This window comes from Poecile atricapillus, chromosome 1 (assembly GCF_030490865.1).
Source record: "Poecile atricapillus isolate bPoeAtr1 chromosome 1, bPoeAtr1.hap1, whole genome shotgun sequence".
Taxonomy (NCBI): domain Eukaryota; kingdom Metazoa; phylum Chordata; class Aves; order Passeriformes; family Paridae; genus Poecile; species Poecile atricapillus.
The window spans coordinates 10229350-10255966 of NC_081249.1; the positions used below are offsets into that span (position 1 = coordinate 10229350).

At 35.3% G+C, this 26617-nt stretch overlaps 1 protein-coding gene across 3 annotated transcripts in view; it reads left to right on the forward strand.

Annotated features, from left to right (window-relative positions):
• Nucleotides 1-26617, forward strand: part of DMD (dystrophin) — a 1141085-nt gene that overhangs the window by 378545 nt on the left and 735923 nt on the right. For all 3 annotated transcript variants that reach the window (XM_058829412.1, XM_058829411.1, XM_058829410.1), the window contains exon 7: nt 3030-3148. In XM_058829412.1, the coding sequence (XP_058685395.1) occupies nt 3030-3148 (119 nt within the window). The remainder of the gene's footprint in view (nt 1-3029; nt 3149-26617) is intronic.

A 26617-nucleotide genomic window follows, 5' to 3' on the forward strand; every position in this document is an offset into this window, starting at 1 on the left:
ATTGCTGTTAACTTCTGGAGTAGAGAGAGCTTTTTGAATTTATTTTTATTTTAATTAAATCAGTGCTTATCAGAGCTGAGTTGCAGTAGGTGGCCATATACTTCTAAGTTGTCTTGGAATCTGTGCTGTCTGCTTTATGCACAATACTAAGAAAATTGATAAGAAATCTGACAGTGACGTACTAAAGCTTACTAATTCTCCTCTGACTGCGTCTCAGAGGGTTCAAATTTTTGCCATCTGTAATGAGTGGAAAGAGATGCTGCATGTCCTCTACACAGGCAGCATGCAAATTCAACCCAGGCATTAAGACATGATGTTTGAAACTCTTTTGAGTGCTAGAGTGTTTGGTTTTTCAAAGAAAAAAAACAGAAACAAACAAAAATCACAAAAACAAATTAACAAAAAATCTGTGTGTCTTATAATGAGAGTCCTACCTTTTCAGATGATGTAATGAAAATAATTTAAGACTATCTTGGAAGCTTAACTTTGAAAATTCCCTCCTGGATTATACAACTGAAAAGCTGGATGAAATTGACTATCCTAGATATTATTAATGATGACAGAGGTTTTCTCTGGAGGGGTAAGACAATATTGTGACATTCCTCAAGGAGCAATTGTAAATATTCATGTTCTTTCCCAGTGGAGTCCTGACTAATTGAAAGTATGTTCCTGTATATAAAATATTGTGTCACCAAACAAGCAATGATTATGTGACGATAATGTTTAGCTCTGAGCATTGCAGGTGTGCTTAGAACTTTAAGCCATATTAAAAGAGAAAAACAAAAAAAAGAAAAAAATTAGGTGGAAGTAGTCCCTTGGATACAATTCTTTCCTCTCCTTGTCCTATAGGCTTTTCTTGCTAAATAATCTTTGCTCTCTAGCCTATGTAGTATATATGCAACACATCCTTGCCAAGCTTTTTAAGACAGTCATAATAGACAGATTTTTGGTTACTACAGTGTTAGTTAAATTTGCTTTATGAGCTTGTGCATCTTATGCCTAGTGTTAAATTTGGAGAGGATAGGAATTGGAGTAATATCTGTGTGCTTGCAGAATAAGGTGTAGGGGCATGGTGGCTTGACCCCAGGCAGCAGCTGAGCACCCAGCAGCCACTTGCTTGCTTCACTCACTGCTCTCCCAGGAAAAATGAAAACAAGAAAACTCTTGAGTCGAAATAGAGTCTTTTAATACATGGAGGAAAGAAGAATAGAAAAACAAATGATGCAAAGGCAGTAACAGCTGCTTCCAGTAAGAGACACCTTCCCAGACAAACATTCCCCAACCTCATTCCCTTTCTTTACCCAGGTATTTATGGCTGAACAAGATATATGGCATGGGTTGTCCCTTTTACTGGTTTGGGTCCCCTGTCCTGGCTTTGTCCTTTCCCAGTTTTTTGCCCATCTGTCCCCCACTGGTTTGGGGAAAGTAAAGTGAAGGGAAAAAGTGAAGGTCTTGATTTTATGTAAGCACACTTTGGTAATGCCTGGTTTGCTCTGAACACTATTTATATGTAAATTGAAAACACAGCATCATGTAGACTGTTATAAATAATGCTACCTCCATCCCCAGTTAAAGTATGGCCAAAAATATTTTTTTTACTAATTATGAACACATAGTGTGTATTTTGCATGCCTGTGTTTTAGTAAACAAACCTGTCTCTGGGATCATTGACTTAATCCTTCCATGAGTAAACCCAGAGATTACTACTACCTAAGTTTCCTCTCCCTTCTCCACTCTGTTCCCAGTCAGATTTAATATTAAATTAACATTAATTAGTATTTTGAAGTTATTCTGCTTGTAGGAAGGAGAAAACTCTAAGCAGAGAGGAGCGAAATAACTTAGAGTAACTTAGAGTTACTATGCAAATCACTCCCCTCTTGGAAAAAATTGGACAGCAAAGGTACATAACTGGAGAATAACTGCTAGATAAAGGGCATTATTTTCTTGACTGTCTTGACATTATTATGATATGATGTAGTGAACATTTTTTCAATTTATTATAACTCAGGAGACTATTTAAAATTAACTTCTAAAATTAATAAAAATATGAGTAAATGTCATTAATTGCAAAATTTAAATTGTGTAAATAATGTGCTTGATTTGTCTTTAGCTGAAATTATACATTTAAATGTCCTCTTATTTAGAACACTGTATTAAAATCACAAATAGCATAGTTGTTTTTTCTTCATATTACATGCACAGTAATTACAGGGTATTTGATGAAACTTTATTTCTCCAGGGTGCCTGATAACAAATTCTGATTTCCTAATGGATAACTCTCAGATGAAAAGCCAAAGATTGTGCAGTGCTAACATTATTTATGCTGCAAATAGTGCAGCTGCTAATGCAAGGTCCCAGACTGTGCATCTGAGCTATAATTCAGCTTTGGTCATTCTGTCTTTTCCTGTAAGAGCATGTAAATTGTGACTTGGCCACGTTAGGGTAAAAGTTGAACTCTTATGTTCTTACAGGTGTTTGCCAACCCAAATGTTTCTATGATTCTGTGAATTTTTTAACCTGTTGACCTATTTCAGTCTGTTGTAACAGTGAGCTGGTAATCTCAGAAGCAATTACACTCTTAGAAATATTAATTGAAGTGAAAGGCTGGTAGCTGGGGAGAGGAGAAAGGCCCCCTAATGGCCTCAGCAGTTGTGTCCTGCCCCTCCTGCCACATGCCAGTCCTGATTGCATGGCCTCAGCTCCTGATCTGGGCACTGTGGGCAGTGACAGGAGCCCAGTGCTGTGGGGGAGAGCAGCAGGTTCAGGGATGTGAGGTTATAGGTTGCTGGGACTTGGTGGAAATAAGAAATATGGACAATGTGGTTGTGGTGGACATGGATGAGAGTACAATGCAATGAGAATAGATTGCAAACCCATTAGAAACTGAGCTTCAGTAGTCCCAGGGCCAATTAACATGATCTTTCATTACAAAAATAAAATTGATGCTGACGCTTAGCTTTAGAAATACATAAGTAAATGTAAGACTAAAAAAAATAAGAAACTTATTCTTCCTCTTATTTTTGCTTTAGACCAGACCTATTTGATTGGAACGCTGTTGTTTCCAAGCAGTCACCTGTACAACGATTAGACCATGCATTCAACATAGCCAGGAAACACCTGGGAATAGAGAAACTCCTTGATCCCGAAGGTTAGTAGAAATTATGTTGTTTGGTGTTTGTTTTTCTTCAGTTAAAAAAAAAAATGCTATGCATTTGATGATAAATGTATTTGAATTTTTTTGGCACAAGAATTTAACATTTTGTGAGATAAATTATAAGTTGAAGCAAAATCCTTTACTTTTAGTTCTAACTTGTGCTCTATTGAAATAACATAAAGCTGCCTATATGTACATGCTCTAAAGCAATTTTTTTTTGCTTTGGGACCAGAGTTTTAATGAGCATGCACTGAATTGGAGGCATCTAAGAAAGCTGTTGATTTCTCTTTTGAAGATTTAGAGCATCTGCTGCTTTTATATATTCTGGAAAGATCTTGAGTTCAAATTTCCTTTTAATGTATATCCAAAACATGTATACAAATTCTAGCTACTCATATTTTTAAATATTACATATATTTCTCTGTATATTGAAATTTTATCAGGATGACATGTCTCATGCAATTTTCATTTAATCTTAGCTGTAATAGGATTACCTGTTTTACCTTGACTACCTTTTATACATCCTTAAGCAGTCATGTTTTACAGGTTCCTTGTTTTTCACATGTTCACTTGAATTTCACACATTTCTATATATTCTCTGACACAGTTTCTGCATTGTTGACAGACTACTAATTCTCCCTCAGAGGATATTCCTGAAACGTTCTTTACTCCAAGGCAATTGGAATAGCTGTTGTATTATTTATATATGTATGTATGTATACACACACACACTTTTTTTCATACAATGACACCTTTACTGTATTTTCATGAAGTTTCCTATTAAGCCACTTATAAATAAAGTTTTCTATTTCTTTGTGCTGTTTTCAGTGACTCACTCATGGTGAGTTTTTCATGGGAAGAACTAGTATTTAACAAAATGCAAAAATGAATTTAAAGATAGTGTTGAGTCTCTTAATGTTTAAATTTATTTAGATCTTATAGTCTAAATTAACTTAGTTAACGTATTATTAATATAGTTAATAATTGTTAACCTTGAAACCCAAGTATTTCCATAGAAGAAATATTGAAAATATATGTAGTTGAATGGCACAGCATTTCTTGCCTAGTAAACTCTTTAATTTCTAAAACTCAGTTTGGTGAACCACGGAAAGAAGAAGAACTTTTCTACTTGCTAAAGCATGGGATTGAGCTTGTAAACGCTGAATGAGATTGGAATTGAAAACTGAGTTGTGCAACTGAATCGATGTAGTCACAGTGTTTTCTATAATTGGTTAAACTTTCTTCTTAAAATAGATTAGTGAATTAGTTATTTTCTCTACACAAGAGTCACTTCTGATTAGACATTTTATTCTGGTTTTGGCAAAGATACTTGCAGTTGTTTAGCCAACAACTGAAAAACTCTTAAACGTTGGTAGTTTTCCAAATGTCTGCTGTAATTATTTGCTATTCAGTGTTGTAAGTCACAGTGCTAGCCACCTATTTCTTTTTTCCCTCTGTAAACATTTCCAAAGTACAAGTACATTTTGTACCTATTTGAAAGCATGAATATGAGGAGCTATAACTGTTATGTTTGTAATAGTAAATTTATCTCTAGATTAAAACCCAGAATTTCTGGTATGCATGCAAGGGAGGAATCTTATTTGAAGGTTCTAGACTATTCTTTCTGTAATTTTATATTGTGTATTTATCAAGTTTCCTAATTAGGTACTCAAATATCTCCTAACACCATATTGTTTAACAAGACTCTCTTCTCTGGCTGCAAAATGGTAATGCTATACAATAAAAGGGAGTATGCAGTGGTGAAATTATTTTCATGTAATTTAATACCTGTCAAAACAGCAAATGAGTACCTTGTGAACACTTTAAAATTTAGTTTTTTTCATTAAATGTCTGCTGTCTCAATTCTGAAACTATGAAGTAGAAAGGAAGCCACTATTCAGTAAAGGCCTACTTTTCTACAAGTAATGTAGTAGTCAAAAAATAAAGGGTTTGGGGCTATTTCTGTTCTGAAATTAGTGATGATTGATACATGTTGAAGGAGATGTCTTGAGAATCTGTCTTAAAAATCAGATTTTGAAAAGTAAATATGTAGACTCAGCCAAATTGGTATGCTAGGTCATATATGAAGTTTGCCTGTTTCTGAGATTGCTGATATTTAAAGTCTGTCCCAGGAGAAATAGTCAGTTTAATACTAAGGTTGTTGATATTTCAAATCTATCTTGTCATCAGCTTTTAAAACATTTTTCAGACTTTGTTCTCCATTTCAGTCATCATCTAGATCATTTATGTCTAGATATGTCTTGTAAAAGCTATGTTGTTTCAATTTTTGGAACCTGGATTGGTTTTGGATTCATGCAGATGACAATTTCTGCTATTGTCCTTACTTATACTGGCTGCTAGGAACACTTTTATTCTATCAGGGTTTAGGAAGTCCTGCAAGGAGCAGGCAATTGGGTTCAGTGATCTCTTTGAGTCCCTTCCAACTCCACGTATTTGTGGTCTTTTTGATTGAATCAAGTCAGATTTTTTTTTTTGTTGTATCAAAACAAGTGGTTTTATTTTTAATATTTAAAAAACAAACAACAACAACAGCAACAAAAAAGAAAACCAAAAAAAACACACACAACTGGGGAAAAAGTTTTCAATATACTAGCTTTCCCATATAAATCTGACTAGAAATCAATATATAAACAATCTAGTTTGGGTAATTAATATTTGGCTACAAATACTAGTTTTGAGCAAGCAAAGCAAAACAGCAAAATTTATTATTTGAAAGGATCACAGATAGCATTACTGAGAATTAAAATATCTTACCTGTATAATCTTAATTACCTTACAACAGGAGGTCATTAGGAATCACATTAAAGTACTTTGGCCAGAAAAAACCTATTTGCAAAAACAATTTTTTCTTTTGAATCTTGCCCACTAATATATAGGTCTTTAACCACTTTCTTCTAAATAAAACCTTCTAACATCTACCAATTTCCTCCACCTGATCTTGTATTTTCCTCTTGTTATCTTTCATACTCTACATAACAAAAGTTCTAAGTAATGAACACCAGACAGACATTTAAACTTTTCCCTGCTGTCACTTTCCTTGTGCTTGTTTGTGCTAGCCCGATAATAAATAGGCTATGAAGTTATATAATTTCTGCTGTCCTTTTTAGGTAAAGTAATTATCCAGTTTCTTATACTTTGTGTAGCCTGATTAAAAAAACCTCATTTAATCCATCCCAATCGTATTTTCTATATTTTTCCTTAATTTGCACTGATGACATGAGTTTTTGTCACCATTACTAAGTGATAATGAGACTCGGACAGTTTTTCATTTGAAAACTTTTTTGTTTGATCTTAACTTCCTATATTTCTGTATCTCAACAGTAATGGATTCTACCATATTGGAGTACAAAAAAGATGGGGGGAGAAACCTCTCAGCTCTGTAGTTCATGGTGTTGTTAACCATGTCTTCACTCAATAGTTGTATACATTTCTAGTACTGGTTTTCAGTTCATTTTAATACCCTTGCTGATATATCTTATTCCAAGGGATGATGAGAAATTTTCTAACCATCTTATAATGATTAAAAAATAAAATTAAAATGTGTTGTTTTCTTAAGGCTCCTTTTAGTTTTCAAAGCCAGGAATAGTTTTGGTTAAATAAGAGGAAAGTCTACAGGAATCAGAATTAAAAGTGCAGCATTAACATCAAAGCCCTTTTACTTTTGCTTTACTGTTTATCAGCACAAATTTCAGCTCTTTTTCTGGACACGCCATCAAGTTACATCAGGATCATTGTCTTTAGTTTGTAGCGCAGATGTGAACTGCAGGACGAGAGCAGGTCTAGCAAAATACCTTCAAAACTAAGAGTAAGGGTGAACTTTTATATGAATGAACTTGTAATACGTACATTTTCCAAATGCTTGCTAGTTTCATCTATATTATTGCAATATTTTACTCTGTGCATTCTTTTGTCAAATATTTGCCCTCAAGATTAAACTGCATTTCTTCTTTACCCACTGTTAAGGTGAAAGTTCTGCTTTTTCTTTGCAGTCTTAAGCAAATGAAAATACTCAACAAAAGTAGTAAATTCACTAGACACCATCTAACCCCACTTTGTCTTCCATATTTGTTAGTAGATTTATTAGTTTCTTTGATCTGTGAGCAATTGAGTTAACAATAGATGACTCAACAATCAGTAACTTTTACAGATTTCCATGGAAATAGATGGCTTGAAGGGTACTGCGTTAAGAGACTCAAGGGCAAAATAGGCCCTTTCTCTTATCAGTGGGAAAATCTAAAATAGGTGTGATTTACTTTGGAGCAGGGCACATATGCTATGAAAGAAATTGTAAAACTTTCTATTACGAAGGGTGTGCAGCTTATAATGTCAGGTACTGAACTTAGAATTATAGAGCTCTGTAGTAACCTTGCATTGCAGCTGCTATTGTAAGTAGTTCAGTGATGGTTAGCTAAGTATAAATGCATAGAAATGAGAGCAGTGTAAAAATATGTGGAGAATCTAACAATGGTGAAACCTATAAAATGTTTTATGAATAAAAGTAGGGGTAGTAATAGTATAATGAGCAGGGAATGGTAATTCTCATATTTCCAGATGATTGTCATATTCATCTTGGATTTTTAGTGGTGATGTGATTCAGACATACCACTATGTGTTTCTGTAAAACTATGTCTGAGCTTGTAACAATGTTATTTAAATTGATAAGCCTCACTGATCACAGCTGTTGTTCTTCACATGATGCCGAGAGAATTTTGGATGAGGTACTGGAATGTCTTGTCATTTTTTAGCTAGATCTCCTGTCCAGCTTCTTCCAAGGGGAGAAGAAGCAGAATGGGTGGATACCTAAATGTCTTTACAGCAGATACGGTAAAGAGCACAGAGGTGTTTGTGCTGTGAGCCTGTTTTTTGACAATTTTTTGATTTTCAAAAGCTTTGGATTTTAGGACACTGCCACCTTGCACCCCCAAGCATAGAGACGCTTCAAAAAAAGCAATAGCCTAAATGCTTCTTTTCTTTACATCTAAATACTGCTTCTATAAGCAGCCTCCTGGTCTTGCTTAAGCAGACCATTTCTCCCTTGTTGCATGGTCTTTCAGCTGAGAATTTACATTTCTCTCCCTTGCTTTTTCTTTCTTTTTTTTTTTTTTTTTTCCTTTTTTTTCATGGAGTGGTTCTTTTTTTCTTCTTTTCTTTATTGTGGAGGTTTGTTTGGTTGTTATAAAGAGCTTGGTAAAAAAAAATAATTTTTCCATGTTAGTGTTTTAAAATTACAGTGCCTCAGGATACTGGCAAATTGTTGTAGTTGGTCTACTCTAACAATCAAGTAGGTTTCCACAGTGTGTGTAGTTTTCTGTCTGTCACTAATAATACTGTAGTTTAGCATTATTTTTTTTTTTCTAGATAAATCTCTTCTCTAAGAATGTTAAAAATTAAGGTTCAAATATTAGTATCAATGTTCAGTCTAGTGTTTTTTTTTTTCTTTGCCAAATTTCTCATGTGTATTTTATGCTGGAACTTACTTGATATGTCCATAATTCCTGCTTTAGGCTAGAATTAAGCATGCTTTTTTAACTCTGTAATTTAATGAATGAAGCCCTTTGGGACTGGGTACATAATCGTTGGTTGCTCAAAACAATCACTGATGGAAGACCACTGAGAAGAGATCATTTATAACAGCATTATTTTGTCTGATTCATCAACACAGAGAATGAAATGAGTTTTGCCTGTCTTAAAATCACAAAGGATGAAGAAGGATTATTACGTAAATGCTCAGCATATATTCTGTGGAGTTTGTGCTGGTGCACAGCAATGCATGTTTCTTTATTGGATATTTTGTCTCATGATAATTTAAAAAAGATGCAAAAACATTGTATTTGCCTAGGCAAGAAGTTTCTGTATTATATTTTAAATAAACTTTAGTTGAAGTGAGGAGATTTATCTGTTAGAAGAAGTTTTAGTCTATTTATTATAAGTAAGGGGTTCTTCAGAATAACAATAGGCCCAGATCAAACTATTATGCTTCAGTCTTAAAATACCAGTAACTACAAAAATGTTCCATAATCAATATCTTCAGCACTGTGATACACATACAAATATATCTATAATTAAAAATAATTTAAAAAAGGCTTTTTGAAAGTAGAGATATTTTGTGTAAAGACCTTTGAAGTATGGGAGATTGACACTCGGAGATTAATACTCTAAAAATTGTAGAGGAGAATTTTGATTTAAATTAATAATCCCTGTCCCATATTTCATATCTTAATATCCTTCAAGTTTTTTGGGGTTTTTTTTTGTTTATTTTTTTTTTGTTTGTTTGTTTTTGTTATGGTAAAGAATTTGCTGTATTTAAAAGTCCCATAGCCCATATTCCACTGAAGATACTCTGGTTTGTCTGTTATTGATTTGGACAGCTGCTAAAGGAATTACTAATTTGAGGGAAGAATTCCTACAAGTATCTTAAAACTTCTGTATTTTTATTTAAGTCACAAATGGCAGGATGATTAAGATATTTACCTGTTAGAATTGAACCATGTTAATTGGGGACATTTGATTACAATCTTGGATTTGAAATAGAATGGGCAATAATAGTTATTAGTGATTTATACTTGCTTTCAGGCAGGCTTCTCCCATTAACCCCCTGTTATGTGAAAGGTCAGTCATTGTGCCCCAAGTGGAAATTCTGGACTTCATCCTTCTGGTTCTGGTTATCTGCAAGTCATTTGAAACATGTTTATCCACCAGGTGGTGGAAGAAACAGTTTTGAGTTGAAGCCTGTAGAAAACAAATAAAAAGAAGAAATTCCTCTGAAACTTTGGGATTTTTTAATTAATATAATAATTTTTAGATAATAATTTGATCTCTGAGCTGACTTCATAGGATATATAGTCATAGAAGACACAAATCTTTAAGTTTCTAAAGTTATTTTTTTGACTCTGACTCTGAGCAAGTCTGAACTAATTTGTGTGCATAAATCCAACTTTGTGAGATGTATCCTAATCTTTATCATGACTGTTCTTGAGATAAAATTTTTTATAAGGACCCTAAGAGAGATAATTCTCTCTGTAATGATTTTCATCTTCAGTTGACATTCTTCCATAAGAAGACAACACATCTAAAGCCTAAATTAATTCCCTTATCTCAGTGTGTCTGTGTTCATCCTGAAGACAAGACATTTTGGGCAGTGTAGTGATTTTCTGTACAGAAATCTGATCAGAAAAAAACCCCACAAAAAAACCAAAAAAACAAGAGAAGAATTTTCTCTTTTATTTACAGTGATTATTATTTTCTACTGGTTCCAAAGAGAACACATAGTAATGCTTGGAATGATTGAATCTGGAAGTAGAAAAAAGAATCACCTACCCTCAGGCAGTTTTTGCATTCTTAATATATTAAAATGAAAGTGTATGAAGAGCAGGACCTCAGAAACTTGAAAGAGATACTTGCTTACTTTTTCTGTTATTTTAAAAATATTTTTAGCCTTGACATTCACTGTTAAAAGAGGAAGAAGCTGTATTATCATAATCTTCATAGAGGATGGTGGGCTTACTCAGTTTTGGTCTTTCTGGGAATTATTTGCTTTGCAAATAAGGAAAAAACTTTTTCTAAATTCTTGTAAAACTGTTTTCCTCTATTTTTTTTTTTTTTTTTCCCGTTTCCATCTGTTAGTTTTTTAACTGGTGCCTTAATGAGCAGTGGGTTTTATCCCAATTACTTTCTGGAAGCTTGGTGTAAAGAAACAGGGGAACATGATTGCCACAAGAGAATCTTGAGTTAAAAATTAGAACATGTATTTCATTTTTGGTAGATAGGAAGTAACTATTTTATAAAATGATTACAGGATAATTTCTGCCACAATTTCCATCTGGAACCCAACCAAGACAGTGAAATGTTTTGTTAGAGTTGTTATGAAATTATTCAAAGCGGGTGCATTCCATTTTCCTTATAGTTTACTTCAATTTGTTGGGAGATTTTTCTTTTGCATAGCATCTTGCAGGAAGCATGTTGTAGATAATATTCTGCTAGTTCTGATTCCTCCACTTACCATAAAATTTATTGATACATTATTTAGTGCAAGAATATCAGTATAGGAAAAAATGCTTTGAATTAATGAGGTTTGTATCAGTAAAATGTGTTATATCTTGTGTGAACGATATTTTTGAGATGTGATCTGTAGGGATTGCTCTGCTAAGCAGCTTAAATTGCTCCATAAAAAAATCAGCCTGAAATAAGGGGAAACTGTGTGAGCCATAACTAAAGCAGTGTTCTGAATGTGAGTGGAGGGAGGGCTTAAAGAGCAAACTGAAGTGCTTTTTTAGCACAGTATGTTTTAAAGGTATACAGTGATAAGCAGAGAGAAAACAGTGTGAATCACTTGTACTGCTTGAAATAAACTGACTTTGGAGCAAATGGACTGATGCTCTTGAAACTACTTGTTAATGACCAAGCAGCAAGGGAATAAAGCTGGTGTGCACTGGTAGTGGACAAGGATAATTGCTCTCCAGTATGTTTTCTGGCCATTTCTTTCTCCTTCATGAAAATAGTAATTGTTTGCACTGTGGAAATGTGCTTGACTGTGCTATGCTATAACTACATGGCTTTCCTTAAATAAATGGAAAACTTTCAAGAATTTTCAAATATGTTATGAATATTTAATATTTCTACATGATATTCATGTAGAAAATATTTAATTTTTTATTTTTTTTTTACATGATTAAGACTTCAGCATTGGAATCAAAGATGTCTCTTGTCACAAAGTCACTTAAATTAACAGTGGAATTAATAGAAATAGTTGTATCAATGCCCAAAATGGAATATCACCAATCATGTTGAATTTGAGTATGTTAAGGCCATATGAAGTGGTTCCTGGTATTTTTTTATGCAAAACCTGCATGCAGCTCTGAACATGATGAAAATTCACTTTTGCTCTTGTGTATTTGCTGAATGCCTTCTCCAAGAATCATTGTCAAATGATGTCTAAAAAATAATCAGATCTCTCCATTACTTACTGTTTAACACTTACACAGTTTAAATGAGAGTAATTGAAATCCCTCATTATTATAATGTTGTTTTGCTGTGACAGCCTCCCTGACTTTCACACACCCATGACTCCAGAGCTGCAATGGACAAACAGCAATCAGAGATCTGCCTTCCTACACGGCTGCATAGCATTGCTTGTGCTCAAGGCAAGATAATTAAAGTCACAGCAAACTGTGATTTGTTGCCCTTTTTCTTAACTTTTCCAGTCAGAAATCTCCATTGGTCCTTTGTGTTTTTCATGGTCAGATTTCATGTCTAAGTGCACACTTGTAGTTAGAATGTGCCCAGAGTATATTCTTGGACCCAGATGCTCAAAAGCAGTCAGGGGATTAAAAATTTTGTAAGCAGCAATGACCCTGTTCTGGAAAATACAGGATTGAAAATTGCATTGAATTCTGGAGAAGAAAAACCAAACAAAACACAACAGGAAAATTGACCCCCTTTCACTAATCAGTGTGTGCGGGGAGCAAACACAGATAAGACGTTCTGAATTCTTCTTTAAATAATGCTGTTTAAAGTTATTGTTGTACAGGAAGGTGTCCTAATTTGAAGAAATATCTCCATGAAGGATAGTGTAGAAAATGACTGAAATAATTCTTGGATTGTTTGCATGAAAATTAAATTTTGATTAAGTGACGAAACATCCTAATTTTTTGGGAAAGTTTTAAGAGTGACAGAAAAGCTAGGCTTCCAACTTTAACTACACAAATGAGTGTAGAAGGAATATTTTTCGGGCTAATATGCCCTTTATAATAGAGGCTCTATATAATAGAGAAACCTAAACAAAATCTGCTGCCAGCTTAATGCTCATAAAAATTATTCTATTTGTTTGGCATTTTCAGAAGTCAGACACAATAAATCTAAATTTTAAATTTACTTTTTTTTTTTTTAAAAAAAAAAAAAAAAAGAAGAGTAGCTTCTATTCCAAGTTTCTGCTTGTATTTTAATTTACCTGAAGTGAGAAATCACTAAGCACTGACACCATATGTCTTTGCCTGGGTGAAGGGACTGGGTGGAACTTGCAGCAGCAATGAGTGAGGAGAGGTGACTGGAATGACAAAGGGAATAAGAGTAATAATGGTCAGGTAAAGCAAGGTATATAAAGTGAAATAAGCCTGGAAGTGAAGTTGGGCCTGGTATTTTGAGGAGAAAGTTGTTTTTCCCTAAATATTTACCTTTAATTTTTTGTTTCTCAACATTTAAGTCAGTATTTAAATTCACCTTTTGTTATTTGGCAATAAATGAACTTAAATGACCTGAACTGAGTGTGTTTTGCCTGCAGGAATAACTGGTGAGTGATTTCACTGTCTATTTTAACACATAAGTTTTCTCACTCTTGTACTTTTCTCCCCTGTCCCATGGGGAGTGAACTGATTTATGAATGGGGCTTGTTGCCAGCCCTGCCAACCCACAACCCTCAAACATAGTAAATGTAAATAAATGCAAGTATAATCCAAATCAAAATGGATGCTGGTTACTGCTCTGTCCTTGACTCCTTTTTTTAACTTTGAACTTTTGTGGTTCCAGGTGATAATTCAGGATTTATTTGGCCTCTAAAAGATAAAACAATCTTGTCTTCCCCATCCCTGAAGGAATTTGTCTTATAGGTGTGGTGGCTGCCAGCACCTGGACTATTTGTAATTGACGATGGCCTCCTAAGGTCAAGAAGAATAAAACCAGCATAGTTGCACCTGGGACCAAAGTCAGAAACACATTTACACTTCAGTTTTGTATAACTGTGAAGGTGTTTGCTTTTGCAATGTCTGCATGACCTACAAGACCATAATAATATAAAGTCTATTTAAGTGAATTAAACTGAATATGATGAGGGAATGGTGTGTATGTGGTCTTTGTTTACCTCTTGATGTAACTTCTGTAATTTCTGCATTCCCCTGGTTCTCCCGGGTAACTACAAGCACCACTAGATTGCCTCCAGGAAGATTGTCCTTTAGAAAAACAGCCAGCAAGATTAATACTTATAAACTGGTGTATTAGATATTCCTACTTGTAAAGAGTGAATGGTGATTGCTGACAGGAGCAAACTTTCAGAAAGTTTCTGTATAAAGCTAGTGGAATTCCATGAATTGTAGCCTGAGGACACCTGAAAGACTTTATAAAGCTCAGAAGCATTGCTGCTCTGTGGATTCTACAGTAATTGCATAGTCACCCTCCCAGTGTCACTGATGGATAGTATTTTATTAATCAAGAAGGGTTTGCATGTTTATTAAAAGAAAGGATTCTGTTGTGAAATGAAAACTAGAATTTAAGAGATGTTTCCAAGGAGAAAAATCATGTGCAAAGGAAACACACAGTATTAGAATGTTAGTAATATGCATTGAATTCTACTCAGTCATAAATAGTTTCTATGTAGAAAATATCCAGGATGGCACAGCAGAACTCCATCATGCCTTTTCCAGCTTACATGTGATACTTCTAGCACTATATTTTGACTGTAGATTATTCTAGAAATATTTTTCATTGTATACATAAATCCATGTTATACCTTTTCTGTGCTTAATATTCTATGGTTTTGATTATTTTTTCTTTAAGTTATAGAACTTCACTTGTCTTAAAACAGTTTCTGGGAATTAAATGTTAAGAATGGAAAAAAATATAAGGAACATTTCCAGAATATGTATTGTGTATTCTTATGTGTTTTGGCATTAGTATTCAGAATTACTACCTAAAAATAAGTATTTGCTGGATTTGACCTCTGAAATTCAGATTGATCTCATCTCTTTTGACCTTCAGTGTTATGTGAACTGTGTATTTGTATAGGTGAAGCCTTATTGAACAATGGCTTTAGTTCAATGAGCTGAGACAAGTATTTCTTCTGCATTAGGAATGCACAATTTACCTTTAACTTTAGAAAACAACAGTCTTTCAAATAGTGCAAAGAACACTGGGAGTGCTTGCCTGAGTAACCTTTTATTTCTCTCTCTCTCTGTCTTGCATATGATGTGTTCAAATGCAAAGAGGTACTGTTCTATTTTCTAAATTGATAGGTAGAAAATTCCTCTTTCTAAACTGGAGCAGGCTTGGGTACTAAGTGAGTTACAATTATGAAAAATATTTTGATGAAAAGTTAATTAGCAGGTGTGAATGGTTTGGGTGTTTTGTTTTTTTTGTTTAGTTGTTTGGCTTTGTTTGTTTGTTTTATTATTATTCTTTTACAGTGATCTTTTCCATTTAAACTTGGTAGATAAAATTAATTTTCTTTAAAAAGTAATGCTAGGAGGCTGCAGCTGTCATAAAATTGTAGATGGCAAATAAAAAGAACTACTATTTACCATAAAATAATATAATGAAATGAAAACCTCATGGAATTGCCCTTAGAAACATTTTTGTAGAAGAAAATCTCTTCTGAGCTGAATCTCTCCATGAAATTCATGCAGCAGAAGGGTGTTATTTTCCAAGGAGAATTCCTTTTGTTTTACAAATACTCAGTATCAATCACATTTCCTATCCTCTTGCAGCACTTTAATTTAACAGCATTTAACTTAACCGATCACTTAAGTCAAACAATTTGGTGAAGAATCCATATAGGTTAAGTATTTACTATAGCACAACAGTAACTTGAAAACCTAACTTACAAATCTGAAGTAGTACATAAGAATCCAGGAGAGCAGCATTCCCAGCACGTTTGATGAAGCATATGCATGCCTACATCTCCTGGGATTCCTTTGCATCCTTTCAGTGGGTGTTGGGGGGCATCAGCCCTGGATCCTTCATCATTTGGTGATCCTTCCTGAGCAGCTGTGAGAGGCGACACAGTCAGAGAGATGCTGGTCACAATGATCTTTACAAATTCACAATGTTTGATAAAAGTTCCCTATGACTGGAGAAATGTAAAATGTCAGAGCTATCTTCAGAAAGGGAGAAGGAAGACGATCCAGGAATCTACAGTCTCCTCTGCCTCTTTCTGCCATCAAGATTATGGAACCAGCTCTCCCAGAAACTGCCCAGATGCATGGAGAATCAAAAAGTGATTTGGGACATGGAGAATCAAAAAGTGATTTGCCTGGACATTCTTGTCTAATCAGATGGATAATGCTGGGGATAAGAGGAAATCAATTGCTATTTCTTACCTTGATTCTAGCAAGACCTTTCATAGTACCTTTAAAGCCAAATGTGAGTAGAAAACCGGCTAGATTCCTGGTTTAAGAAGGTCGTGATCAGTGGTACAAAGTCCAACAGGTGGCTGTTGTGGCTGTGATCCTCAGGGGTGGAGAGAGGAGCTGATAATGTTTTAGTGTCTTAAGGCCATTACCTGGGTGATGGGAGGAATTTTACTGCAGGAAGTCTGCAGATAGTTCCTGTCTCAACATGAGTCAGCAGGTCTCACTTGCAACAACAATGTCCAACATGCTCAGCTGTAGAATTGAGAATGTCACCTGCAGTTTGAGGGAAGTGATTATTCACTTCTGCTCAGAGTCTAAGTTCCATTCTAGCAGACTGTGCCGTTTCCCATAGCTGGTCATGGTCACTGACTATTTCACTGTGGGAAACTGTACTGAACACCAATTCAAATAAGTCATTTAGATCCTCAGTAATTGCCTTGTTGTCTTTACATGTTCCTGCTGTGCTGATCCCTTCATACTGCAAAACATCTAGGAGGAATCCATCTCTGGAAATATTTGAGGGAAGATTTATTAGTAGTTTCCATATGTTTTGCTGGTTGTTCCTTCTGGGCAAGTCTTTCTGGTTTTTTTACACTAAGCCTGCCACAATTTATTATCCTTTCTGTTTTTTCCATTTGGACATGATATGAGTTTCTTGAATTATACTTTGGGTTACTGCTCTTCACCCCTCTTGACTTGCTTTTATTTAAGTCTTCATTGCTCCCTTTCATCGTCACTTTCCAAGGTGATGCTGCTGGCTCCCTTGTGATTAAACCCTGAGCTGCTTCTGGATTGTTTCTCTCAATCTGAAAAGTGATAAATGGACATTGTGCTGCCTGCATGACAGGAGTTAGGAGCTGGAAAAAAACTTTAAATTTCCTTTGTTTCTTTGGCAGTTCTTTGTAGTCCAGGCTACTGAGTATTCTACAGTAATTTCTCTTTCTCTCTCTCTGAAATTGTTCTCTTGCCTCTTTTTTGCTTGCTAGACTAATGAGGTTCAATAATTAATGTTTTACTCCCTCAAATATTTTTAAAATGTCCCTTTTTGGGGGTGGGGGGCAGGGTTTAAACATTTTTTAAGAAGTCTAATAGTAATTAGTTCCCTTAAATGCAAAAAATTTGTTTCTAAATATTTATGAATTAAATTTATAAGATACATAAAGACAGACTGATTTTTGCTGCCTCTCTTTATACCTGTCTTACCTCCAACAGTCTCTGTGGAGTTAGGTTTTTCCTTTTATCTAAGACACTGAAAATATAAGGTAATCATTCTAAAATGATGTAGTAGAACTCAATAGAATATGACCAGGATTAGAAAGAGCCCAGGTTCCAATTAATATGTTGGAAGATCTTCACCTTATGCTGAGAGTTAAGGAATTGCCATGGGTTTATGCTTCATTAGTACAAGATTTCATGCTGCCATGTGCTGATTAAGAATTAGGCAGAGGGGGAAATCCTCTGTTCGTCATCCATTACAATGCTGGAAGGCTCAATGTCTCTCCCAGTGGTAATTCTAACATCAGTGAATCCAGCTCATAGCAGGACACAGCATTTCAAATGGCATTAAATTCATTCTTTCCTAGTGCACACCCTGCAGAGAACACAGCCCTCAGTCAATGTTTATCACAGTGAAATGGATCAGATGCAGTATTAGGTGGTCAAGCAGACTTCTGGAAGATCTTGTTCATGGCATGACAATCTTACGTCAAGTGTCTCATACCAGCTTGGCAGGTAGAATTTCTGTTTCCAAGACTCATTCTTTGAAATCCAGCCTTCTCTTATTCTGGAAAAAAACCCTGATTTTTACCAGTCTCACTGAAGGTAATGGGTACTTTTCTGATATAGAAGGAATTGAGAGAGTCTTCTTGCTCTGAGGTCAAGAACATGTTTTGTCAAGAACATAATTTTTCTGTTGAGAAGAAAGTTGATGATTCCAGGCTTTGGGAAAGATCCAGGACTAGGCCTGACTTCTAAATTATGCCTGAAAACTTAGGGAAAGATGCTTTCAAACATCCAAAGTACCAAAAATGTGGAAATCAGTGAGATTTTCATTAAAAACTGCAAATTAACTATTACACAGGGTTTATGTATATAATTTTATTTCTTCTATGTAGTGATATTGCAATTATTGTTTCTTCGTTTTGTTTTAAGGAGCTACTTTTCCTAAATTGAATAGTTAGCTGTGCTCTTATTGGATGTTTAATCTACAAAACACATTAAAAGATTAATTAAACCTTGCAAAAATCCCTCTGAGGACTGTACACAAGCATTATCATTCATTCACAGATGGTAAATGCAGCTAATATTTCTCCAGTAGCACTAGAGAACTTTTGTATCCAGGAGTTTGTCCAACTCTGTAATTTGTTTTTTCAGCTAAAACCTATTATTACTGAGATAGCTGTGAAGTGGAAAAAAACATTCCGGATTGTAATAGGCAGTTATATCTACATACCTCCAAATTTGTATCACATTTGCCTAATATGTTGCTCTGAATTCAAGATGATTTATTTCAAACTTCAGAGTTTAGTTTTGGTCATGGATGAGCTACTTGCAATCCAATTGCTAGTTTTCTGAACATGAGCTGTTGTTTAGCTGTGCAGAATCAAACTGCTTGATACATGATTTAATAAAACAGTAGAGTGATGGCAATCCAGTCAGCCATCCTTTGAATTAATTGTAGCTTAAAGTTGCTTAGAAATAAGTATCAGAGGATGGACAACTTTTAGCATTTTAAATGGAAAACATTATTTGATATGCATTCTTGAAATATCTAAAGTATTTGCTAATTAACTTTAAATTATGAGATATTTTCATGAAAGTTGCCAAGAAATCTATGATCAAGCTCTTTACTCTTTAATGTTTCGTATTACTTTAAATCAGGCTCTTCAGAATATTTCATAAATGTGGACGGATTTAATTTGGAGATTGATTTACCTTGATTCTGAATTCCCTTTGATTATAGTAATGTGCAACTAATAGAGGCACATCTTAGTTTTTATAGGACTAATCCTTTAATCTACTGTATGGCTTTCTGTGAGTGTTAAATATAGATAATAGTCACTAGTACCTGAGTTAAGTTGCTCTGTACCTGTTGGGAAGAAGGAAGGTATCTCATAACTAGAGCTTTGCACATTGTCTAAAGGTGTTCAGCATCACTGAAAAACAAGGTGTTTTATTTTAAATCAGTTTGGGTCCCTTAGGTGTATTTGAGTGGTGTGCAATCAGAGCTGCTCCAGGTGAACTGCTGTTCATGGGTTGTGTCACATCTGCTCACCTCATGCTGTCCCTCTCCAGGCAGTCAGCACAAGGACAAGGCTGGGCTCTGGCTCTGTTGCCTCTGCTGAGACAGACGCCTGTAGTGCCTCATCTGATCTTGTATTTCATTATTGGTGCTGCTGCAATGTGGAGCATAGGAAAGCAAAGCACTCTGTCAGATGCACCCTGCTCTCAGTGGGCAGAGGCTCACTCAAGATTATGAAAAGGTGTCCCTTTTTGAAGAGACTCTGGGTTGCTCTCAAGTGTCAGGGGTAAGTGGAAAATCGATGGGTACAGGCTGCTCCCTGAAGGCTCTCATCTCTCTCAGTTGTATGGGCTGTGAGCATGGCATGGAAGAGCATCCATCCTGTTAAACACAGACTGACAGCAGTAGCAAGGTTACTACAGGTAATTTGCTACTAGATATATCAAAGTTCACGTACATTTGCTTGTGCCATGCTTTTGTACTGCAAGCATTCCACTGGGAAATGTTGGATAAAATTGGTATTGGATAGTTTGCTGCGATAAATTAAAACAAAGAGCTGCAGAATTACTCTGGCATGAGGTATAGTGACTCATGTGATTTTTAAATCTTTCCTGCATAGTGTGTTCATCACCTTTATCCAGTACAATTTTACTGTATAATCAGCTATCACTCCTCTGACAAGTATTAGTCTGTTAGAAACTTATCATAGGCTGACAAGTGCCAGAATTCACCCTCACATTTCTGTTACTGAAACAACCAGACACTTGGCTTCAGTGGCTAAAATATTGTATAACACATTATTCTGACCTACAGCTTGGCATGTAAATTGTTTTTAATTGTTCAGTTTCAAATCAACATGTAGTTGTAAATATGACTATTGATGATGTTTCCTTTCATTGGTTTTTTTTGTTTAATAGTAATAACACAATAATCAGATTCTGTGCTGCTCAATCCTAATGTTAAGGGAATGTATTCTATCTGTTTTGTTTCATGCCAGACAAACATCGTGGACAAAGTAAGCTAAGTTAATTTAAAAAAAAAAACAAAAACTTAACCAGCTGTGTAAGTATAATTCATTAGACTAATCTATGTTAATGTTTTGGGAAAATGCCAACCATTAACTGTAGGAAGCTTGCTTTACATAACCTATTGTGTAAGACTCACATATAAGACATTCTTAAAGATGGCTTTCCCAGAAGACATTGTCAAAACCCATAGGAGTGTTTTCCAAATTAATTACCTGTTATTTGTGCCATTCTGGGAGATTCTTCTAGTTTCCTTTCTAAGCCCTTTAGAAATAGTAAAGATGATAGTCTGGTTTAGTTATGACTTAAGTAAAGAAAAAAAAAATCTAAAACTTTTCTGCTATTTGTTAAAACTTAAGAGTTTTTAGGGTGGCTGTCAAAACTTGTTTTATGTGTTTTTAGCTCTCTCTACTAATGTCCTAAACTGTGTTATTTAAAATAAACCAAAGCATTTTAGGATTTAATTGCATTTTGATTTGCACCCTTGTAATGTATGCAATGGCATGGTACTTCATAGTTATGTTCTTGCTTTTTTTGGTGATCATTGCAACTAATGAAAGTCTACATTCAAAATGGAAGAAATAATTAAATTATTAATTTTTTATTAGCATTTTACACAGCTCCATGATGTGAGACTCGGTTCCTTGGACTAAAATTAGAATATAAAACTAAAAGAGAGATTAATTTCTTTAGGGCCATGGAGCACTGTGTGCCTAGAGAGCCATAGCACAGACCTCTATAATGGCTTTTTTAGCAGAGCCTAATAAAGGAAGAAATAGCAGCAAGGCTCTTATGCCAAGAGCCTCCAGTCTGCTGAATATAAATAGGAATTTTGCATGTTGAACTACAGCAGCAGAAATGCTCAAGTTAGAGTTTACTTTTTTGCAAACAAAGGCCTTTAGTCTATGTGAACTTGTTCCTTGTGTTGCATAATGACTTCGAAAGTGCGTTTCCATGTCTGAGGGCTGTTTATAAATGCAAGATGTAACTTCTCTCTGAAAAAGCTGTCACCAACCTCTTTAGGACTATATTGGCTTTATTTATTTATCAAGAGAATTGCTTGTTGATTACAAGGAAATGAAAAATTAAGCCACTTGCTCCAACAGGGCAGTCATAGTCACTCTCACAGAATTGCAACTGAAATAGTAGACAATGAAATTGGGAAAAAAATTATGACACACTGAAGGAAGAAATAAAATCTTTGTCTGATACCCAAAAAAAGAGATTATGCTCCTATGTGGCAATTTCAGTCTGTTACAGCATTTCTATGCTATGTTTGGAGACAAGATGAACAAATGAAACTTTATTTGCATGCCAGTAACTTTTATGAAATTATGAATATATTTTATGAAATACATATTTTATGAACTTTTAGAGAAAATACACAAATGTTTTCTTTGATCAGTAGCTTAATGATAGCTAGTTTTAATTTGATAAATTGGCATTATACAAGTGGAATCACAAGAACAATTTTCTATTTTTAATCTGATTTGATGTTATCCTTATTTCAGGAGTTGGGCAGTGGTGGTGCAGCCATAGGGAAGGTTTCACAGCATTTAAGCCAGTCAGCTCTGAAACAATCTCTCTCCTTCCTCCTGCATTTCTCCTCTGTATTATTCCTTGGGTGAAATGGTTCAGAGAGCTTAACTGGTTGATAAATATTTATTCTGGTTTTGGTTTGGGTTTTATTTTGCATTGGCTTTATTATGGCTTAACTTTAGAATCTCCTCTTTATGAACTGAAATAAATGTGCTAGTACATTCTCAAAGCAAAGAGTTAGGATAGTGCAACATTTAAAAGGTAGGAATTGCAAAAAACTGTCCCGGCTTCCTTCCTTAAGGTTTAAAGATAAAACTGTTGTGAAACTGCATGCTAATGTTAAAAATTCTCTGGCTGTCAGTTTACTTCTCAAAAACAGATGTACAGAATATTTCTTACTCAGAATTAAACCTGTTGATTAAGAGAATATTTTTTTTCACTTTTTCTGTTGAAAGAAATGCTTACAAATATCTACTTTGAAGTCAATGCATGACTTGTTTACTCTCAATTCCTTGGATCATAGGGACCAACCATCCACATCTGTTTGCTTTATCAATCTTTATTTTTCCTCTTAAATATATATTTAGCAAATACTTGTTAGAATATAATCAGTACTGTTAGCCACTATATCACTATATAGTGCACTGAATAATAATATAAATGTTTTTGTTTTTTTGGTAATTTAAAACATTGATTTTAATGCTCTATGCATGTTGGCAATAAGCTGAAACTTTCCTGTTTTATATCACTGTAATTATTTTTTAGATTCACAAATTGTGTGGCCAAACTGAAATGTTATGTTAACATGGTCTGACTGTATACTGTGAATAAAATAACTTTATTTAGTAACTTACTGATGAGCCCATTTTTGACTGGATCTATTGTTTGAGTTTAAGGAAGCATATACCTGTCATGTGTATAGGTATGGGTATCTCTGAAACCTTACTAGAAAACTGGATGGCTAAGTTTTTCTGTTACAGACCTATGGATTAAACTGTTTCTTGGAGGCTACTTTGATTTTATGTAATGCTTCATTTTCTCAAAACATTATTCAGAATTAAACCAGATGCCATCCAAGGTATGAATGAATTTTAATGTTTGTAAGGAGCATTATCAGTGTACTCTCAGGTACACATTATCTGTTCAGAAAATGTTTCATAGTGTTCATCAGTATAAACTCTGATTGCTCATGTAAGAGGGAAATTACCATTCCCTAATTATTTTTTTATTACTCTTAAAATCTTCTGAAGTCATTTGGGTACTGCTGTGATTCTTTTGACTGCCTCTGTTTATTGTGCTCTTGTCCCCCTGGTTATATCAATCCTTTCTACGCAGCTGAGCTGGTGCTTGATGCTCCCTGATCAGCAGTTCTAGGTAAGATGTTTGGGGGAAGCTGATAGCAATCAACCTGTGGCTGCTCTTTTGGAACTGACAGAAGCACAGGCCTGAAGCAGAGGTTGACACAAGGTAACCCACACCAGCTCCCAGGTTCTCTGGAAAAGTTATGCCCTGAAGAAGAGCCTGTGGAAGAGGTGAGGAAGATAAAATCTCTGTCACAGGTGGCATCGGAGGCAGGTACACCTCAGCCAGGGTGAAGAAAAGGACAGTGATATTTCCTGGAGTATCTCTCGCAGGAGATGGAGGCATTCCTCTGCAAACCTGACCATGTCTTGAGAGGTTTTTTCCTTGTCAGCCATTTGGACCCAAGAGGCAGCAGCGAGTTTTCAAACATGTGTCTGTGTCTGACCCTTTGGCTACTCCCCCTTGTTCATTCATTTGGGCACTAATCCATGGCTAGTGCCTGGCTATCTAAGGAGTGACTGCAGAGTTCTGGTGAGGATGAAGGGCATGGTGCCTAAAGGGTGCTCTCCTCTCTCCTGCTGGTAAACAGGAAAAGCTCAAGGAGGAATGGGAAAATTTTCAGATCAACATTTGACTGTATATATGGTGTCACAGCAGGGAATTTTGGCTTTTTTCATTGTGGGGACCTATTTGGGGAACAATGCCTGCTCAACAGGACTGTCATAGTGGATAAAGAACATCTTTGGCAACAAGCATCTAACCTTGTGATGAGGGCTATAACCTAATTGTGGCAGGGAAGGGGTGCAATAAGTTGAAGAAAAGGGCAAGAACATGGGGCAGTGAAGCTTTTAAAAAACACCTCTGTGATGAGGTATCTGTCATCTTCCTTATGTGAACACCAGTACCCAAATGCACATAAAATGAGAAAGGTGGATGTGGAGGTCCATGCACAGTTGCAGAGCTATTATCTCACTGAGATTCCAGCAACTGGGACTGCTTGCATGCCTGGGGTGCTGAAGGAAACACAGACCCAGAAGGTGGGGAGAAGGGGTTGTGTCCTATGCAAGACAGGGGCTGGAGAAAACCCTGGGAGGGGAATTAGATCAGTCAGTGTAGCATCACTGTATTTTCAACAATTAAAATTTATTAGAATTGTGTGTGCTAATAAACTTAACTTTGGGAACTGTTCTTAAAGCCAAGATTGCCATCTCATCTTTGGGTAGTGTAGGCAACATAATTTCTGTATGTAACTTGGGGAGGTTTTGACATTGTTGTGAATCACGGTTTATTTATATGCATGTTCCCCTGCTGAGATTCCCTCTATGAGTGATGAACTGGAACTTAAGAACATATCTTTTTTATTTACTTGACTAGGAATTTAATTTATTCTATTGACATATTGCATATTGGTTACCTGACGGGCATGAGATGTTCAGATGATAGTGATTTTCCATTCTTAATGCTTGTTTTTTAAAAAAGGAGTGACCTAGAGGTGAGACACCTCACTGTATATCCCAAAGTTATCTGCTGTTTTCCCAGTCTTAGGAATACTTTATGGTTTGCCTACTCTAGCCACATACAAGAAACAGAAAATTTACAAGTTTTTATGGATTTCTAATTCTCATTAAACTAATAACTTTCTAATAGTCCATTCCTGACTTTCTTCTCTAATATCTATTGCAATGACCAGTGCAACACTAAGAACAGAAACAATTAATACTTCAAACATCAAGCTCTGTCTTAAATCAATAACTCTTTGTTTGGTAACTTGCTAAGGCTGGGATATTTTTATGAGGAAATATCACTGTCTGTGGCATATTAACATTTTATAAAAGCAAGGCAATAAAAATACATGTATAAAGACTTTGTTTTACGAGATTACCCAGAGATACTTACCTGCCTCTTCTATGTTTTCTCTAGCAGGAAGCTCAGAAAGCTGTAACATTTGGGTGTATCTTAAAATTAAATCATAGAACACAAACATGACAAAAGGAGCCTGACCTGTAATGTCTTTGAACACATTTCAATAATAATGCACTATTAATTTTTGCTATTTATTCCATGCCAGGAGCACAGAGACCCTATAGAAAATATGCTTTTGTAAGATTTTACTTTGGTTTGTCCTCCTCTATCCTGGTGTAGGGTATTTCATTTTTGTGTTACTTGTATATTTAGTACCTTTTTTCCAAATTGCATTGTTAAATAGTATCCTTGTAGACCCAAAATTTAGATGAAAGTCATTACAAATTACACAAGGAGTATCTATGCTTGCTAAGAGTTATATCTTCTTGAATTTAAAATAATTATGTATGTGAGGCTTAAGTTCTGGACACTTGGAATTGCTCACTACATTTTGGTTGCAATGCCATGGCTGCAGTGCTTTAAATTTAATTTCCTTTACATGAGCAGTGTCACTTGACTCAGATTTTTAGAAGAGTGTGGTTTTGCTGTTGTAAGTGCATCTGCTGTACAGCTTTGCTGGCTAGATGGCATAAAGATTTTATACCATTATTCAAAGGTTTAAGATACAGTTCACTCCTTATCTTTGTACTCCAGAACTGAGAAGATCCTAGGATGCCTTCTGCTCATGCTGAGGTCTCTGCTCAGCTGGAGCTCAGTGGGAAAATAGTGTGGGGAAAGAACTTGGTTCCCACTGCTGCAGTATCTGTCCCTGGCAAACTGAGTGCTTCAGCCTGCATCAAATCTATTACTGTGGATTTGGAAATGTGCTATTTCTAAGCTATTAGAACTTTCCATATTTTATTAAAAGTTTTTTGTGCGGGCCCAGAATATATATTTATTACTAATCTGTTAATGCTGAAAGTTAGTGAAACATGCCACTTCTCTGTGAACGGTGTCACTCGTCCTATGTAAACCCTGCAGGCTCATTTTTGATGAAATCACTATCTTTATGGTAAGATGGGCTAAATTATTAACGTGCTGGGCTGGCTTGCACAACCTGCTTGGTGAAAATGGCTGCGCAGCTAGGCACAAAGATTTTTCAGGAGTTACCCTGTTAAATAAGGACCCAAAGCAAAAAGTTGCTAAGCAGAATAAGGTCCATTTTATGACTATTTTGGGATATTTACTAGAATTTTTGTGATTTAAAGAGTATTGTATATTGTTAGTTTAAAGTTTGGGGAGGTGCTTAGTTTTTCCTTTAGTTTTGGAAGATTTTTTTTAGTTCTATGGTTTTGGTTTTTGCTGGCTTTTCATGTTA